The sequence below is a fragment of the Triticum urartu genome, chromosome 4A (assembly GCF_056163025.1).
Source record: "Triticum urartu cultivar PI428250 chromosome 4A, HENAU_Tu73, whole genome shotgun sequence".
Taxonomy (NCBI): domain Eukaryota; kingdom Viridiplantae; phylum Streptophyta; class Magnoliopsida; order Poales; family Poaceae; genus Triticum; species Triticum urartu.
Window position 1 is genome coordinate 437038685 of NC_141876.1, and position 19786 is coordinate 437058470.

At 43.6% G+C, this 19786-nt stretch overlaps 2 protein-coding genes across 3 annotated transcripts in view; both read left to right on the top strand.

The window, feature by feature from the left end:
* The window catches only part of LOC147976090 (uncharacterized), a 44480-nt gene extending 38939 nt beyond the window's left edge, over positions 1-5541 (top strand). Inside the window, exon 3 of the mRNA XM_087520723.1 lies at positions 5240-5541. Within this exon, the coding sequence (XP_087376849.1) occupies positions 5240-5541 (302 nt within the window). The remainder of the gene's footprint in view (positions 1-5239) is intronic.
* Positions 5542-6044: 503 nt separating this feature from the next.
* LOC147976091 (uncharacterized) lies at positions 6045-11215 on the top strand. Of its 2 annotated transcripts, XM_087519723.1 has the most exons (2): positions 6045-6149; positions 10169-11215. In XM_087519723.1, exon 2 carries the CDS (start codon positions 10169-10171, stop codon positions 11066-11068), a length of 900 nt encoding a protein of 299 aa, XP_087375849.1. In that variant the 5' UTR covers positions 6045-6149; the 3' UTR covers positions 11069-11215. The 2 variants fall into 2 exon arrangements, with proteins under 2 accessions (XP_087375849.1, XP_087375848.1); XM_087519722.1 differs by lacking the exon at positions 6045-6149 and having other exon boundaries at positions 9541-11215.
* The last annotated feature ends 8571 nt before the right edge of the window (positions 11216-19786 follow it).

Below are 19786 nucleotides of genomic sequence, written 5' to 3' on the forward strand. Positions count from 1 at the left end.
TAAGTGGAGCTGCAGCAAGCGACTAGCATATATGGTGGCTATCCTGTTCGCAAAAGAGAGCGAGAAGAGGAGGCAAAGCGCGAGCGAGAAACTAGAGAACAACCTGCGCAAGCATTACTCCAACACCGTGTCCACTTCCCGGACTCCGCCGAGAAGAGGTCATCACGGTAACACACTCAGTTGATTCATTTTAATTAAGTTAAGGTTCAAGTTATCTACAACCGGACATTAACAAATTCCCATCTGCCCATAACCGCATGCACGACTTTCGAAAGTTCAAATCCCTGCAGGGGAGTCCCAACTTAGCCCATGACAATCTCTCACGGTCAACGAAGGAATAGACCTCCTCCCAAGACGTTCCGATCAGACTCGGTATCTCGGTTATTCAAGACACTTCGACAGGTTAAAACAAGACCAGCAACACCGCCCGAATGTGCCGACAAATCCCGATAGGAGCTGCACATATCTCGTTCTCAGGGCACACTCGGATGAGCCAGACATCGGGTAGGCCAGCCCAGAGTTGCCCTGGTAGCCCCGGACATCGCTCGGTTGGACCAACACTTAGAGGAGCACTGGCCCGGGGAGGCTAAATAAGATGACCCTCGGGCTCCGGAAACCCAAGGGAAAAAGAGGCTAGGTGGCAAATGGTAAAACCAAGGTTGGGCATTGCTGGAAAAGCTTTAATCAAGGTGAACTATCAAGGGGTTCCCATTATAACTCAACCGCGTAAGGAACGCAAAATCCGGGAACATAACACCGATATGACGGAAACTAGGGCGGCAAGAGTGGAACAAAACACTAGGCAAGAGGCCGAGCCTTCCACCCTTTACCAAGTATATAGATGCATTAAGATAACAAGATAATATAATGATATCCCAACAAGTAAATAAATGTACCAACAAGGAACGGCCTCCAATCTTCACCTGCAACTAGCAACGCTATAAGAGGGGCTGAGCAAAGCGGTAACATAGCCAATCAACGGTTTGCATAGGACATGGTGGGTTAGAGGTTTGACATGGCAATTTGGGAGGCTTGAAAGCAAGTGGTAGGCATCGTAGCATTGGCATAGCAAAAGAGCGAGCATCTAGCAAAGCAAAGATAGTAGTGATTTCGAGGGTATGATCATCTTGCCTGCAAAGTTGTCAGAGTTGACTGGATCCTCGAAAGCAAACTCAACGGGCTCCTCGTTAGCGAACTCGTCTCCCGGCTCTACCCAAACAAGACAAACAAGCAACAAGGACACAATCAACCACGTGCAAGGATCAAACAATATGATGCAAGGATGGTATGCTATGCGGGATGCGATGCGGGATGCATATGCAAGAATTGACAAGGGATGCATGAACCTGACCTCAACTTGGAAATCCAAGTGTTCCACTGGAAAGATGAGATGAAATCACTTGAAAACGATATAAAGACCACCGGAATCGGAGTTACGGTTTGGAAATGGCAAGCAAAACAAATATGACACCGGTCTGCGATTTACAGCAAGTAGCCATCTAAATGCATTGAGATGAACATGCTACAGCACCCAAACATGACAACAAAATACATGGCAGGGTTGCACTCAAGATGCTTAACAAAAGTCTAGTATTGAGCTACGGCCAATTCATCCATTAACAGGTTCAAACAAGCATGGCAAAAATGCATATGGCAAACAGATCTCAGACTTAGTGAAATTAACACTTGTCTGGAATTTCAGATCAGGTAGCTCTCTTCGGAGCAACAAAACTACATGCTACAGGACCTGAACATGGCAAAGTAAAGCATGGCATGGAGCTACTCAAAGAGCTTAACAAAAGTCCCTTAGTGACCTTGAGCCAAAAGGGATTAGAAAATACAATTGCAAGCATGTGAACATGGCAAAAACATAATCAGTTCACAGACAGTGAAAACTGGAGCATGCTGAAAACAGATATCAAGTAGGCATGTTTACGAGCTCGATGCACTCGCTACGGAGCAAGTCATGACAAGATAAGCATACACCCATCAAGAATACACAAAATGCAAGCTAGACATGGCAAGAACAATAGCATAGCATGCACGGATCAACTACAACATCCTCGGCAAAATTGCAAACAAGTTGACAATCTGCCCAGATTCACAAAGTAGCAAAAGTAGAGCTCGATTGACTCAAGCTAGGGTGCTCCATAATTGCAAACAAAGACATGGATGGATAGAGCACTACAAGCTTAGCAAAACATCCTTACTGATCATCCTCAAAAGAGGCACAGATCACTCGGAAACAACATGAACATATGGCCATATGAAATAAACAGATCAAGGACTTAGTGAAAACTAAGTCCCTGAAATCAGCACTACCAAGTGCCTCACTTTGCAAGCTTGCACTAGTCACCACACACATCACAAAAATACATGGGTTGCACCTCTGGAAAGATGACAAAACCCTTAACAAAACATATGTAGAGCTCATGGGCATATCATGCACACAATAATCATGGCAAAAATGACAAATATGCAAATGGAGTAGCAGATCTGACAATTATCTCAAGTAGACCTCTTCTAACAGCATTTCGGGCATCAAGATGAACTCAAATGAAAATGATGCAATGGAATGAAATGATTTACTCTCTGAGATGAACATTTTGATATGCTATATGCCCAAATCGGAGCTACGGATGCAAAGATACGATGCTATGAACATGAGCACATGGATCTGAAATCTCAGGACTTGGGAAAAAAACGGGGTCAACCCTAATATTTCCAGATCTGGATCGGGGCACACGGATCGAGGTTCGACGCCGTCCTCGCCGGAGTTGAAGACGACGGCGGCCGGAGATGGTGGAGCTGCCGGGGACAGGGGAGGCGGTGGCTGGCGAGAAGCAGCGCGGCTGTCGGCGCCGTTGAACGCGGGCGGCGGCGAGGCGAGGCTCGGCGGCCGGAGCGGGGCGGCTGCCGGCGCCGGTGAACGCGGACGGCGGCGAGGCGAGGTTCGGCGGCGCGCGCGGTGGATCGAGCGGCGGGGTAGGCGAGGAGGCGCGGGCGTGGATCGGAGGCGGCTTGGGCCGGGGGGCCGGCTCCGGGCTCCCGCGGGCCGCGGTGGTGGGCGACGTGGTGGCGACAGGTGGCGGCGCCTCAGTGGCCGCGGGCGGCGGCGGCTTTTCCGGCCGGATCGGACATGTCCGGCGCGGTGCGAGCGGATTTTTAGGGTTAGGGACGAGGGGGAGATCCGGATTCGGAGGAGGGGTCTATTTATAGGCATAGATGGAGCTAGGAGAGTCCAAATGAGGTTCGGTTTTCGGACACACGATCGTGATCGAACGCTCTAGATGATGGAAAAGGGTTTGGTGGGTTTTGGGCCAAATTAGAGGGGTGTTGGGCTGCAACACACACGAGGCCTTTTTAGTCCCTCGGTTAACCGTTGGAGTATCAAACGAAGTCCAAATAATACGAAACTTGACAGGCGGTCTACCGGTAGTAAACCAAGGCCGCTTGGCAAGTCTCGGTCCAATCCAGAAATGTTTAATCCCCACACACGAAAGAAAGCTAGAAATGACCACCGGAGGAGAAAGAAGCGCCGGAATGCAAAACGGACAACGGGGAAAATGCTCGAATGCATGAGACAAACACGTATGCAAATGCAATGCACATGAAGACATGATATGAGATGCATGACAACGACAACAACACACGGAGACAAAAACCCGAATCCGAGAAAATAAAATAACTTAAGACGGAAACGGCAAGAGTTGGAGTACAAATAGGGAAAGATACATCCGGGGTGTTACACTGGCCCACCTCTCAGGATTCAACACGACCCCACTCGTCAGGAAGTAAATGTCAAGGTGCTTGACCCGACGATAGTGCACCCGTTTGGCATTTGTGATGTTGGGCTAAGGAGAGAAGCGGAAAAATGAGGAGAGTTAAATAGGTGGGGCAAAACTGAGCACAATCAACGAAAGAGAGGCATGCAAATAGAAACCCCAAAAGAAAACGTATGTTAGTTGGATGGTTGGGTGAGTGGCCTTATTTCTGGTCCGCTAGGGTAAATGGAATATTCTATTAGATATTGTTCCATCAATAATGAGATATATGATCCACCAAAATAAATTGCTAATGCATGATGCCAAGAAGTATACCGCTACAACTATTTAGAGGTAATTGCACCCTAGATACATAAACTTGGCCAGTGGGAACAAACTAGTACAAAAATTTCAAAAAACATTCACCACGGGTATACAAACTTGGTCTTTGGATTCATACCAGGTAAAAATAACTCCTGGATCAACACATGTCATGTTCTTTCTTTTAATTTTGTTGTTGTGTATATCAGTCCTACTTCGCCAAGTGATCTCCAGTAGAGTGGTCGTCCGCTAGCAACCGGCTGCTTGTAGTAGCCTTGGTCGGCTATGTGAGACTCATTGTGCAAGAGTGGTCAGGCAACCCCCCCCCCCCGACCCTTGTGTTGCACGGTGTGCCCATAGGGAAGCCCGTGCAGGAGGCCATGGATGACGACCTTGTAGTGAGCCCATGTCATTGACAACGTCATATCCTGTTGATGCGACCAACGTCAGCTAGCAGCCTTGAGACCCTGGTCGTCAGCTTCGCATCATCTCATCAACCAAACGAGCTTTCCCGCTGAATGAATTGGCTACATCTATCCACAATCGTCGCTGCTGCTCTATTCTTCTCCTCCTCTGGCCAAGCACCGCCGCACGTGATCTCTTCCACCAGTGGGCCCCCGGTCCTCCTCCCTGCCTCCTCAACTCCCCATAGTCCCAGAAGCCATTGAAACCTTCCTAGGACAGTTGCATCATGATGGATGGCACTGCCATGCGTCAACTTGGTGGCGCAGACTGCAGCGATCGCACACACTACAACATTAGGGTTGGACCTACGTGTTGTGGTAGGAGCGCATGTCATGCGCGTGGCGAGTCGGTGCCTGGGCCACTACATCTTCACATACCCCTCATCTCTCTCCCCTCCCTAACATTGCCACCATCTCTCATGCAATGGCATGCGCTTTGCCACCTGCTGCACCTTCGCATTTTGTGTGTGCGTCATCCTAGGGCGGTCACGCGAACGATCAGAAAACATATCCTTGCTAAAACCAATCCAATCCATGAAAAGCATCGTATTGTAACACTTGTTAAAAAAAGTGTTGTGAATTCTATTGAGTTGCACAGGAGTAGATAAAAGCTCTTAATCTATTAAGGGCTTCTCTATCATGCACGCGCGCGAGAGCGGGGGCCCTCTGCTTTTCCTCTCACCTCTGAAGTCCAAAAAAAGCTTGTCGTGCATCCAAGCGACCACAATGACGACGAGCCCTTTGACGGTCCGCTCGGTGTGCTCAACCACACCTTCTCCCTGCCTAGCTGCCAGCTCCACTTTGACGCCGGCGAGCGCTGGGCCGTTCTCAGCTCCGCCAGCTATGACAACGACCCCAACGTCGATGAAGTGGACCTTGAGTTCCTCACCATCCACAAGATCGACCACTCATTGGGCCAGCGGCACGACGACAGAGTGTGGCGTCTCTGTACACCATGGGGAATGAGGAGAGGGCTACAGCCGCAAAAATAGTATACAAGGGTTTTTCATCATATTAAAAAAAAAGCACATATGTCGAGCCAAGATTGATTTGTACTCCCTCAGCCCGAAAGATACTTGTTGGAGTAATGGATGTATCTAGACGTATTTTAGATCTACATATATTTATTTTTATTCATTTTTATGACAAATAATTTCGGACGGAGGGAGTACATGATATGAACCCAAAAGCCAAGTTCGTGTACCCGCAGTAAACATTTTTTAAAAGTTTTTGTACCAAATTATGTATCTGGAGTGCAATCATCTCAACTACTTACGGTCTAGTGATTTTCAATCCTAGCATTACCTAAGGCATACGACAAATGTATTTTTTTTTGAACTGACCTTACGTGTACTTGTGAGCATAACTCTGGCCCTTTCGTTCATCGAACCTGGACACCTTCCTTCGGATGCACAGAACCTAGACAGAGATGTCAGTATGCTCCATTTCAGGATCCCAGAACCAATAATGGCAATGGTAACCGTCAACATATAAACACACATGAGCGGACAGTGTACTCTCATTGGTTAATTCATCCCCCATAAAGCTTCTATCAGTCAGGATAGCGTCCGCATGAGCAGCGTAATCCCAAGGCATTAAGGTTTGCGTAGATCTCAGTAGATTAATTGCAACCATGCACAACCTTTTCTCCCGTTCTTTTATTTGTTTGTTTTTATCTTTCTTCATTGGGATGGCTGTAGGAGCTAGTAGAAGCGATATAATCTGTAAATCTTTGTTATAGAGTACAGTAAATCAGCGTATGAGATTATTATAAATAGCGCGCAAAAGGGGGAACCGCATTCTGTGATAGCCAATTAATTGTAGTCACTTTGTTTATGGAGGATTTGCATTAGCTCACTATATTTATGTGGTGTTTGATTTGGAATTTGGCCAAACTTCAAAAGCCAAAGTTATGCCTAAAAAAACACTACGTATATATACCTGGTCCAAAACAAGGTTGTGGCTTTCTTGCGAGTAGTTCATAATTCGTCGAAGATTGCAAGGACTGCTTATACATAGTACATGCAAGGAAAAACAAGTGTATTTACATTCATATAGGGTCTCGTTATCGTACCATCGGAAGTCATTCCACCTTATTTGGGCCGCATTTGCAACTTTCGGCTTGAGCAGTGTGGCGGGCTAGCTTATATTAGCATAATCTTCTTTCCTGATCAGGTGTGTCTTAGATCTTGTTGGCACGATTACACCGATGTGGAACTTTTCGATTAGCTAGTGAACTAATAAATTTCGACAAACCCTGGACTCATTTTTAGGGATGTGCCACTAGTCTAGTACGCGTGGATATTTGCTCTTCTCTTTGGTAAGTCATCCATGACATGTCTTCTTTTGGGTATGATGACACATTGGCTTTTTATGTCTTGGTAGTCTGTCAAAAGCTAGTGGTATGGCAATGCCTAATCGGCAAGTGGGGGCATCATTACTTCGACGAAAATACCCTAGGTCTTCATTGGTTAGGCCTAGTAATGGCGACTTATTGAAGGCACCAATTGCGTGGAGTTGTGCAGAATCTGCTATCTCGGGTGCAGATCAATGGTGTGGGCTTCAGTGGTTGGATCAGAAACAATGGCACATATGACCATTATCACTACAGGTGATGTATGCTAACGCTCGTTACGACTTACGACATGATCACAATTGACTATTTCTATTATACTTAAAAAAGGTTGGTGATGTGAATCCTTAGTGTCCCAAGTCCCGATAAGGTTGTCCTGTTGTTGCAGAGGCCAAGAATAATTTTTTATCATCTTGACCGTGGTGCGTTAATAAAGTTCATGTTGTTTAAATTTTTACAAAGATGGCTTTGCATGAAATGTCTTCCCATATTTTGCATGGGCCTAATTAGTTGTATGTGCTTGTTGTCATCATAAAGGTGGAAGCACCCGGATAGCTAACGTCATTTTATGAAGCAAAACATGTATGTGAGAGAACTCAAATTTCATTATGTCTATTAGAAATTGATTGTACATCCACTTCTGAACCCAAGCGAGCTACTTCACTAATTAGGAATGTGTTAATGTTTTTCATGCTCTGCAAGGAATGAGTCACTTGACGCAAGAAATCTTGAACTGCTTTGAATATGTACTCCCACTCCTCATGCACCACATAGTTGAATTGGTTATACCTCCTTATCATTTTTAGTATACTTACATTGATAATTACTCCGTACCCCAACGCGAGTTCCATGAGAAATTACATTTGAGATCACATATTGTATACTCTTAACATGTAAACCGCATTTTTGTACGCAAAACGATATATTACATAAACTAAGGGCTTGGACGATTTTTCTCATGAAAATTTTATTGAGCTATATTAGAATAATTAAGAAGGTATATTGAGAATCATAAAGAGGTATAAGTAATACTCCTTTTGTAAAGAAATATAAGAGCGTTTAGATAAATGATCTAAATGCTCTTATCTTTACATATGAAGTATATTTGTTTAAGAGGTATATTTGAATGTGGGAGTACATAAATTCAGAAGTTTTGCTCTTCAAGCCTGGTCAGGGAAGAAGACACTGCTAATATAAGCTAGTCTGTCACACTGCTCAAGCAGAAAGTTGCAAACGCGGTCCAAATAAGGTGGCATGAATTCCATGCAGACGATAATGAGACCCTATAAATGTATATATGCCTGCTTGTATGTAAAAGTAGTCCTTGCAATCTTCGAAGAATTATGAAAAAGGGTAATATATTAATCACAAGAAAGCCACGGCCATGTTTTGGACCAGGTACATATGCATACAGTGTTTTGTTAGGCTTAACTTTGGCTTTTGAAGTTTGGCCAAACTCCAAACCAAACGCGACATAACTATAGCAAATCCCCCATGAACAAAATGAATACAATTAATATATACTCCCTCTATAAAAAATATAAAAGCGTTTAGATCACTAAGAGTATATGTATATATGTATGTGCAACCAGTGGCAGAGGTAGAGGGTGGACAGGGTGGGCCACGGCTCACCTTGAGATTAGGAAATGACATTTATACCATAGCAAAAAGTCGTAAATAAATAAAAGAAAAATTAAATTTACATGCACAATTGCACTGTTGGCCCACCCTGGCCCACTGTGCTAGGGTCCGCCACCATGTGCAACCCTTAAATCATATTCTCAAAATGCACTAAAATGCGGGAGCTCCTGTACGCCGCTGGCTGCGGCAAAGTGCCCGCCCTTCGCACATGAGAGGCTAGCCTGGGCCGGCCCATTTACAGTTGCACGCGGCGGCATCCCGAGATGAAAAATCGCAAAAAAGAAAAACCAGTAGCGCTACAGCTGGAACTCAAACCGGTGACCTCGTACTAATTGGCCCGATGTGCAAACCACTCCCACATACACGCTCTCATGTTCAATTCGCAGCGCAACATTTAAAGACACATGCGGCAGACAAAACTGGAACATTAATTCGCAAAAAATCCCCAAAACTACAGTCCATGTATTGGGTCGAACCGAGCACCTACAACTGAATTTTTCGAAATTACGAATATTTTCTTCAAAACAAAAACATTTTCTGGATTTTCTAACAAATTTTGTAAAACATAAACATTTTCATGATGTGAACAAATTTGGAAAGAGGGAACATTTCTTGAATTTTTGAACCAAAAATAAAAATGTTTACATTTTTTTCAAACTTCCAGAACATTTTTTTGAAACTCCTGAAAAAATAAAAACATGAACAATTTTTTAAATTTGTGAACAATTTTTTAAAACGGGAACATTTTTTGAAGATTGTCAAAAATTTGGAAAAAAATCAAACATTTTCTGTAAAACAAGAACATTTTTTGAAAATTCCAGAACAATTTTCGAAGATTTCAAAAATGCAAATAATGTTTTAAAAAATGAACATTTTTGGAATTTGTGAACAATTTTCAAAAAATGCGAAAAAGTTTTTAAAAGAGGAACATTTTTAAAATTTATGAACAATTTTTTAAAAGACGAACATTTTTTGAAATTATGATTTTTTTTAAAACTGGAACATTTTTTGAAATTTTCAAGAATTCTCGAAAGATGGTCTTTAAAAAACTAAACTTGAAAAATAAAATAAAGGAAAACGCAAAAAAACAAACAGAAAAAAATAAGAAAGAAGAAAAAGAAACAGAAAAGCGGAAAAAGAAGAAAAGAAAAGAAAAACCAAGAAGTAGCACGGTAATCCATCAGTAATGGGCCGGCCCATGTAGCTCACTCGCTCCTGTTTCCTGTGCGTTCCTTTGACAATTTGCCGCAATTAGCGTCAAATAGGATATTCCCTAAAATGCTACTTCCTCCGTCCCATAATATAAGAGCGTTTTTTACACTATACTAGTGTATAAAACGTTCTTACATTATAGGATGACGTTTATCAATGACTATCAATATCGACTAAAAGTAAGTATTTCCAACTAGTATAAGCTATGAAGTCCCTCTTAGATAGTTGGACGTTCTGTTTGCTTCTTAAGCTAATGAGCTAACAATGGTGGCGTTCTGTCGACACCTGCTGACATTTCTTGACCACTCCACCGCGATATACACTTCGATCGCATGCACAGCGTTACATTGCTTACAACGAAATCGCAGATCATTACCACTGACATGCATCCACCCACCTCTCACCAACTGCAGATGCCAACGGCGCCGACGCCCCGCCTCAGACCGAAGCGGGCCACGGCGCCCCTCGATGCGGCCGCGAGAGCCCGCCTCGCCGCTCTCCCCAGAAGCGACGACAGCAGCGGCAGCGAGCACGAGGCGGCCGCACTCTCCAGCCTCATCAATGATTACCTCCTCGAGACGGACGCGACAGTCCCGTCGGCCACCCTCGCGGTGGAAGGCTCCTCTGATCTGGATGACGAGCCTAACGGCGACACCAGCTCAACGGCGGCGGCCGACATGCTTGCGGAGATCAAGGACAATCTTGACCCAACCGGTAGCAGTGCTGACGAGCTACGCCGCCGGCTCGTCTTTGCCGTGGCGGATGCCATGCGAGGGTTGGATGATCTGCGGCCGAACCAGTCGGCTTTCCGGCGCGCCGTGATGTCCCGCCTGCGCGAGCGTGGCCACGACGCCGGCCTGTGCAAGGTGCGTTGGGACAAGTCGAGTGGCGTGACCGCCGGGAGCTACGAATACATCGACATCGTCGCTGGCGGGGACGAGACAAGGTACATCGTGGATGTCGGCTTCGCGACGGAGTTTGAGGTCGCACGGTCGACCGAGGAGTACGAGGCAGTTCGGACGGCACTACCGGAAGTGCTGATCGCGCGCCCGGAGCACCTCAGGCAGGTTGTGAAGCTTGCAGCGTCCGCAGCACGGCGCTCGCTCAAGAGCAGCGGCCTCAGTGTGCCGCCCTGGAGGAAGAGGCGGTTCATGATGACCAAATGGCTCGGGCCCTACAAGCGGACGGTTAACTCTATTCCGGCACCAGCGGGTACGGCATTAGGCAGCAGTGGCGTGGTGGCCGTCTGCCGGACCATAGTTGGCTTCGCCCCTCAGACTACCTTGGGGACGTCGTCAGGCTTTTGGGGGTGAGGTGTGGTTGGAATTTGAAAAATGCTAGTATGTAAAGTTTGCAGATTGCATGGTAGATCGCTAGGGGTTTGATTTAGAGAAATAGAAATGCACATATTTATTGGAGTATTAAATTGTTTTTTAAGGAACGAGTATTAATTTGTTAGGTCACTAGATATTTGTTGTCTTGTTGATACTTTGCTTTCCTTAATCTTGTAATATTTATATAGTTCTTATATAAAACTAGTAAAAAGGCACATGTGTTGCAATGGAAAAAAAAATCATAATCTCTAATGGCCATGAACATATTTTGTTGCATCACCGAGATCCACTATCACTCTCAATTTCATGAAATTATGAAAAAAATTAAATCATAAACATTTTTTAAACTCGTGAACATATTTGAAATCATGAACATTTTTCAGATTCGTGAACACTTTTACAAATTTTCGAACATTTTATACTATTTGCAAAAATAAAATATAGATTGTGAACATTGTTTAAGCAATTTTCTTGAATTGGCGAACATTTTTTTGGAAATCGATGGACCAATTTTTAAATTTATGAAGATTTTTTTGATTTAGCGAACATTTTTTGAAATGCATGATCATTTTTTGAATCAGCGAACATTTTATGAATGAATAAACTATTTTGTAAGTCACAAACAATTTTCGAATTTTTAGGATATTTTTTCATTCATGAATATTTTTTGAATTGGCAAAATTTTGTTCAATCTCATTAACATTGTTTAATACGCAAACTTTTTTGAAAAACATGATTTCTTTTATTTCCCAAAAAATTGTTTTCAAGATTTCAAACATTTTTTGAATAAGCAAACATTTTTTATAAAATCACGAACATATTTTGAATCCACAAAATTTTATGATTTATTAAACATTTTATTTCAAAATTCTATTTTTTAAAAAATTTGGAACTTTTTGAAGTCCCAATTTATTTAAACTAGAAATAAAATAAAAAATAAAAACAGGCCGCCCGGACATTGGCCGTGCCAAACGGGCGCGACACGTCTTCTCCCAACGAGCAGAGCACAATATAGGAGGTCTTTACTGCATGGGCCGGCCCGGGTGGGGATTCCCTTGTGTAAAACATTTTTTATCACTTATAGACGACATTGGTGGTTAATATTTAGTAACTTTAGGAGCAGAAACAATAACCCCTTTATTATTAGGTATAGATTAAGAACGAGCGAAATATTTTTTTTAGGCCAATGATAGGTGTTGGCGCGTCGGCCGAAATTTCGGCCAATCGCACCTGGTACATCTGAGTAGCCGTCCATATCTTATCCTTGTCCCATACGCAAGCCCATCATACTCGCTCTGTGTTTCCTTCATGGTCACCGCACACCTCGCCGCCCTCGAGCTCATCAACGTGGCTCGCATAGACGCAATAGCGCCCCCTCGCTTGCAGCACTGCCTTGCCCCGCTCGCCCGCACTCAAGGCCTTGCCGCCCGCATGCTCACTGTCGTCGCTTGTAGAAACAACAACCGCCCCCTTATAGCTTCCCAAATGCCGTATGCAGCCCCTATTTGCGGGTTGGAGCTCCGACACATACCGGTTGCAGCTCGCCGTCGTCGGTCACCGTTGGATGCAGCTCCACCAGCGGCTGCAGCTCGCTGGCCACCAGTTGTAGCACCGTCTGTGCTGGTTGCAGCTCCCGACCTTGCTGGTTGTAGCAAAATCCGATGACGATTGCAACAAAAATGTAGCCACCGCCGTCACGGGTCGCATTGTCAACGTGAATGGTTGTAGCAACTCTCACCGCTGGTCATAGAAAAAGCCGACGAAGGTCGTCATTGTTGCCGGTCGCATCATCAACGTGAATAGTTGTAGCAATTCTCATCGCTGGTCGTAACAAAAGCTGACAAAGGTAGAAGCAAAATCGTCGCCGTCATCGAGGGTTGCAGGTTGCGACATCGACATGAATGGTTATAGCATTTCCCATCGCCGGCCATAGCAAAGACCGATGAGGTTGAAGCAAAAATTATCATTATCGCTATCGACATGAATTGCTACAGCTATTCCCATCGCCGGTCGTAGCAAAAGGTGGCGACAATTGCAACACCGAAACTCGTCAGTTGTAGCTTTGCTCGTTGGTTGAATAAGGAGAGAAGAAAGAAGCAACAAGGCAAGAGGAAGAAGAAAAAACAGAGAAAAAAAGAAAAAAGAAGTTGTGCAAAAGAGATAAGAAAGGGGATATCTCGCTTGAGCCCACGAACGCACCTGGCACAGTTGCTTCCGCGTAAAAAGGCAAGCAAGCGAGGGGCAATCAGCCGAATGCTCGGCCGGTCATCCGGAGGTAAACGTTCCCCCTTTGTTAAGCGAAATATTTTGTCTGTTTCTCTACTCTCATGCCACATCATGCATGCTTCGTCTTGCTCTCACCATTTCCTCATCCCCATCTTCTGTTCGCTCGCTCTGTAGTCCGAAGGTGAGGGGGCGAGGAACTCGACTGCCCCCTAAGTCATTTATATTCTATGTATATTGCTGGTTTCTGGTGTGTACCATGTGCTTGGCCAATAATGAGGCTACCGTGTCCGGATCCGCTCCTAGTTTATCTCCCTTCCTTTGCCCCCAGGTAATTCGTGTTTCCTAGGGGTCGACAAAAAGCTCATAGCTCGCCAGTTTAATGAGAGCCCGCTAATGCGGCCCATTAAGCTCATCGCGTTGCATTTAGCTCACTATGCTGAGCAAGCTTAATGAACAAGCTAATGAGCTTCATGATCAGCTCGTTAGTTGGGCACACAAATGATTATTATCTTAAGTGGCATTCTTTCGTGGTGGTGTAGTGTAGCCCATCTATTCCATTTAATGAAATCAACCTAAACCCATAAGAGGCGTATGTATGGTTTGTCCCAGAACTTGGCAATTCATGTGTGGGCAAGTTGTTAAAGAATTTGACTGCATGTTCAATATTTATGGTAAAGCTGGTTAAAAAGCGCTCACAAGTGTGATGAGCTTCAAACAAACGAAGTCAATCGGTTTTCTTGTTTGTTAAGCTTACAACGATTAGCGTGCACGAGCAGGTCGTTAATCCACCCTGGTGATGGCGACGTGGCGGATGAACTAAGGAATTTGGGAGTGGTCTCTATGCTAGATTCCCGTTGCCATATCCATGGTGAATCATTTGTCTAATTTATTCTCACTGCCTAATAATACCCCGATCATCTGGTTCCCTAGTCAGTTTTGGTTACCCAAGATTACTCCAGTCAATATGTAGTACCCAACTCTTCATTATCGTTGCTTGTCTACCTAGTGGCTACAGGAGAGAGAATAGGTTTTGGCACATGGATCCAAGTTTGCATATGGTATTGACACGTCTCCGTCGTATCTATAATTTTTTATTGTTTTATGCTAATATTCTACATCTTTCATATACTTTTGGCAACATTTTATATTATTTTTGGGACTAACATATTGATCTAGTGTCCACTGCTAGTTCTTGTTTGTTGCATGTTTTTTGTTTCGCAGAATATCCATATCAAACGAAGTCCAAACGTGATAAAAACTTACGGGAATTTATTTTGGAATATATGTGATTTTTGTGAAGAAGAATCAACACAAGATGGTGCCTGAGGTGGCCACGAGGCATCAGGGCGCGCCCAGGGGGTGGTCGCGCCCTGGTGGCTTGTGAGCACCTCATAAGTCGGTTTCCCCCTTCTTTCGCCACAAGAAAGATAATATCCAAAAAACATGTTAAATTTTAGCCCAATCGGAGTTAAGAATCTCCGGATATTTAAGAAATGATTTTCGGCCAAAAAACAGGAACGTGAAAGAGAAGAGAACAGAGAGGGAGATCCAATCCGGAGGGGCTCTCGCCCCTCCGCCGCCGTGGCGGCCATGGACCAGAGGGGGAACTCTCCTCCTATCTAGGGGGAGGCCAAGGAAGAAGAAGGAGGGGGGCTCTCTCCCCCTCTCTACCGGTGACGCTAGAACGCCGTCGGGGCAACCATCGTGACGACGATCTACACCAACCACTTATATTGTTATCCAATGATGTATGGTCATCCTATAATGTTTGAATAGATTCGTTTTGTCCTATGGGTTGATTGATGATCGTGATTGGTTTGAGTTGTATATTTTATTTTGGTCTTGTCCTATGTGTCGTGAAACCGTATGGGATTACCACTGTAGGATGTTGCAATACGTTCATGATTCGCTTATAGTGGATGGCGAGAGTGACAGAAGATTATACCCGAGTAAGGGGGTTGTAGTGTATGGGAGTAAAGATGACTTGTTACTTAATGCTATGGTTGTGTTTTCACCTTAATGATCTTTGGGAGTTTCGGATGCTTGCTAGAGTTCCAATCATAAGTGCATATGATCCAAGTACGAAAAGTATGTTAGCTCATGTCTATCCCTCATATAAAATTACAATAATGATTACCGGTCTAGTTATCGATTGCGTAGGTACAAAACCTTCTCTTATGTTACAAAAAGCTTTCTACTAAATAAATAACTTTTATTATCTTGAAAATTACTCATAGTTTTATTCTCGCTAAGTACCTCTAGTTTTATCCTTGCAAACTTATCCCTACACCTACAAAATAGTTTCATACTTGTTCTAGTAAAAGCGAACATTAAGTGTGTGTAGAGTTGTATCGGTGGTCGATAGAACATGAAGATAGTATAAATCCTACCTTTAGCTACTCGTTGTGTTCGACACTCTTATTTATCAAAAAGCTACAATTGATCCCCTATACTTGTGGGTTATCAAGACCTTTTTCTGGTGTCGTTGCCAGGGAGCAATAGCGTGGGGTGAATATTCTCATATGTGCTTGTTTGGTTTATCACTAAGAAGTTTTTATTTTTATGTTCTAAGTTGTTCTCTATCTTTACTTATGGATATGGAACATACAAAAAGAATTAGTTGTACTTGCGCTACTCATGGATATGGGGAACCTCCTAAAACCCTCGATGCTCGTTATGTGAAAAATATTAGACACTACTTTGATAGTCCTGAGAAAACCGGTTCAACTTGAGAATGGGAGACACATTGGATCAACGTGAATATTTTAGGGATTATCGCTTGACTTAAAAAGGGAAACTCTTATGGGATCAAATTGATTATTTGCAATGGTATGCTTGCAATTTATGCTTGATATATGATTATACTTGTTGCTCTAGGATAAAGGCTCCACACCTTCCCTTTTCATGTGAATTTAATGACAATGAAACCTTGCCTTCTTATGCTAATTAATGGCATATATGATTATTATGATGTGGAACAAATAGAAGAATTTGTTGCTATTAAGGGTGCTTATGAAATTGAATCTTTGTTTGAAAAGTATGAAGATTGTGATGATGTTGTCTATAGATTTGAAAATTTTGCTATGCTTAAATATTTCTATGAGAATTACAAATACAATGCCGATATTGATGCATTTATTGAGAAAGTCTCCGCTGTCCAAGAAGAGACAAATATTTTTCAGGAATCTATGGAAGAAGAAATTGATGACACTATGAGCTCATTAGATGAAAAGGATGACAAGGGGAGCGAAGAACAAAAGAAGGAAGAGCAGATTAGCTACCCGTGCCCACTTTCTAATGAGAGTAACTCTTCAACATACACATTATTTAATTTCCCTTCATGCTTACCGAAGTATGAATGCCATGATGATTGCTATGATCCCGTTGATTTGTTTGAAATATCCCTTTTTGATGAACTTGACGCTTGCTATGCTTGTGGCCATGATGCCAATTTGAATGATACTTATGGAGATGAACTTGTTATAGTTCCTTATGTTAAACATGGAATTGTTGCTATTGCACTCATGCATGATAGTCCTATTGTAATTTTGAATTCTCCTAACTACACTATATCGGAGAAGTTTGCGCTTATTAAGGATTATATTGATGGGTTGCATTTTACCATTGCACATGATAGTTTTGATGAATAATATATGCATGTGCTTGTGATACATCTCCAACGATCTATAATTTTTGATTGTTCCATGCTATTATATTATCCATATAAGATGTTTTATATGCATTTATATGGTGTTTTATATGATTTTTGGGACTAACCTATTAACCTAGAGCCCAGTGCCAGTTTCTATTTTTTCCTTGTTTTTGAGTTTTACTGAAAAGGAATACCAAACGGAGTCCAATTGATGTGCCAATTTTTGATAATTTTTTATGGACCAAAAGAAGCCCCCGGAGTAAAAGAGTTGGGCCAGAAGAGTCCCGGGCCGTTCACGAGGGTGGGGGTGCGCCCTACCCCCTTGGGCGCGCCGCCCTATCTCGCGGATGACTCGGGCACCTCCTTGACTTGTTCCCGACGCGAAAAATTCCTATAAATACAGAAACCGCCAGAAAATAACCTAGATCGGGAGTTCCGCCGCCGCAAGCCTCCGTAGCCACAGAAAACCAATCTAGATCCGTTCTGGCACCCTGCCGAAGGGGGGAATCCCTCTCTAGTGGACATCTTCATCAACCCGACACTCTCCATGATGAGGAGGGTGTAGTTCACCCACGGGGCTGAGGGTATGTACTAGTAGCTATGTGTTTGATCTCTCTCGCTCTCATGTTCTTGATTCAGCACGATCTTGATGTATCGCGAGCTTTGCTATTATAGTTGGATCTTATGATGTTTCTCCCCCTCTACTCTCTTGTAATGGATTGAGTTCTCCCTTTGAAGTTATATTATCGGATTGAGTCTTTAAGGATTTGAGAACACTTGATGTATGTCTTGCATGTGCTTATATGTGGTGACAACGCGATATTCACGTGATCCACTTGATGTATGTTGGTGATCAACTTGCGAGTTCCATGACCTTGTTATGCATAGGGGTTGGCACACGTTTTCGTCTTGACACTCCGATAGAAACTTAGGGGCACTCTTTGAAGTTCTTTGTGTTGCTTGAATAGATGAATCTGAGATTGTGTGATGCATATCGTATAATCATACCCACGAATACTTGAGGTGACTGATATGTCCATTTTGCATTATGCTTTTATATCGATATTTATTGCATTATGGGCTGTTATTACACATTATGTCACAATACTTATGCCTATTCTCTCTTATTTTACAAGGTTTACACGAAGAGGGAGAATGCCGGCAGCTGGAATTCTGGGCTGGAAAAGGAGCAAATATTAGAGACCTATTCTGCACAACTCCAAAAGTCCCGAAACTCCAGGGAGTCATTTTTAGAATATATAAAAAATATTAGGCGAAGGAAGCACCAGAGGGGGGCCACCCACCATCCACAAGGGTGGGGGTGCGCCCTACCCCCCGGGCACGCCCCCTGTCTCGTGGGCCCCCTGGCAGGCCTCCGGTGCCCATCTTTGGCTATATGAAGTCTTTCGCCCTGGAAAAAATCATAAGCAAGCTTTCGGGATGAAGCACCGCCGCCACGAGGCAGAACCTTGGCGGAACCAATCTAGGGCCCCGGCGGAGCTGTTCTGCCGGGGAAACATCCCTCCGGGAGGGGGAAATCATCACCATCGTCATCACCATCGATCCTCTCATCGGGAGGGGGTCAATCTCCATCAACATCTTCACCAGCATCATATCATCTCAAACCCTAGTTCATCTCTTGTATCCAATCTTTGTCTCAAAACCTCATATTGGTACCTGTGGGTTGCTAGTAGTGTTGATTACTCCTTGTAGTTGATGCTAGTTGGTTTATTCGGTGGAAGATCATATGTTCAGATCCTTTATGCATATTAATACCCCTCTGATTATGAACATGAATATGATTTGTGGGTAGTTACATTTGTTCCTGAGGACATGGGAGAAGTCTTGCTATAAGTAGTCATGTGAATTTGGTATTCATTCGATATTTTGATGAGATGTATGTTGTCTTTCCTCCAGTGGTGTCATGTGAACATCGACTACATGACACTTCACCATTATTTGGGCCTAGGGGAAGGCATTGGGAAGTAATAAGTAAATGATGGATTGCTAGTGATAGAAGCTTAAACCCTAGTTTTGTGTTGCTTCATAAGGGGCTGATTTGGATCCATATGTTTCATGCTATGGTTAGGTTTACCTTAATACTTAATACTTCTTTTGTAGTTGCGGATGCTTGCAAGAGGGGTTAATCATAAGTGGGATGCTTGTCCAAGGAAGGGCAGTACCCGAGCACCGGTCCACCCACATATCAAATTATCAAAGTAACGAACATAAATCATATGAGCGTGATGAAAACTAGCTTGATGATAATTCTCATGTGTCCTCGGGAGCGTTTTCCTTTATATAAGAGTTTGTCCAGACTTGTCCTTTGCTACAAAATGGATTGGGCCATCTTGCTGCACCTTATTTACTTTTATTACTTGTTACCCGTTACCAATTACCTTATCACAAAACTACCGGTTACCGGTAATTTCAGTGCTTGCAGAGAATACCTTACTGAAAATTGCTTATCAAGACTCTTTTCTGACGCCGTTGCCGGGGAGTGAATCGCCTTTGGCAGGTGGAATTTGGTAAGGAAAATTTTATATAGTGTGCTGAAATTTACTGTCACTTGTTACTATGGAAAGTAATCCTTTGAGGCGCTTGTTCGGGGTATCTTCACCCCGACCAGTAGAGCAAAGAGTTGCTCCTCAACCTATTGAACCTACTGAAAATGTTTATTTTGAAGTTCCTTCGGGTATGATAGAGAAACTGCTAGCTAATCCTTTTTACAGGAGATGGAACATTGCATCCCGACTTGCACTTAATCTATGTGGATGAAGTTTGTGGATTATTTAATCTTGCAGGTATGCCCGAGGATG

Coding starts and splice junctions, on each gene's coding strand:
- LOC147976091 (XM_087519722.1), top strand. CDS start 10,088: ATGCACAGCGTTACATTGCTTACAACGAAATCGCAGATCATTACCACT.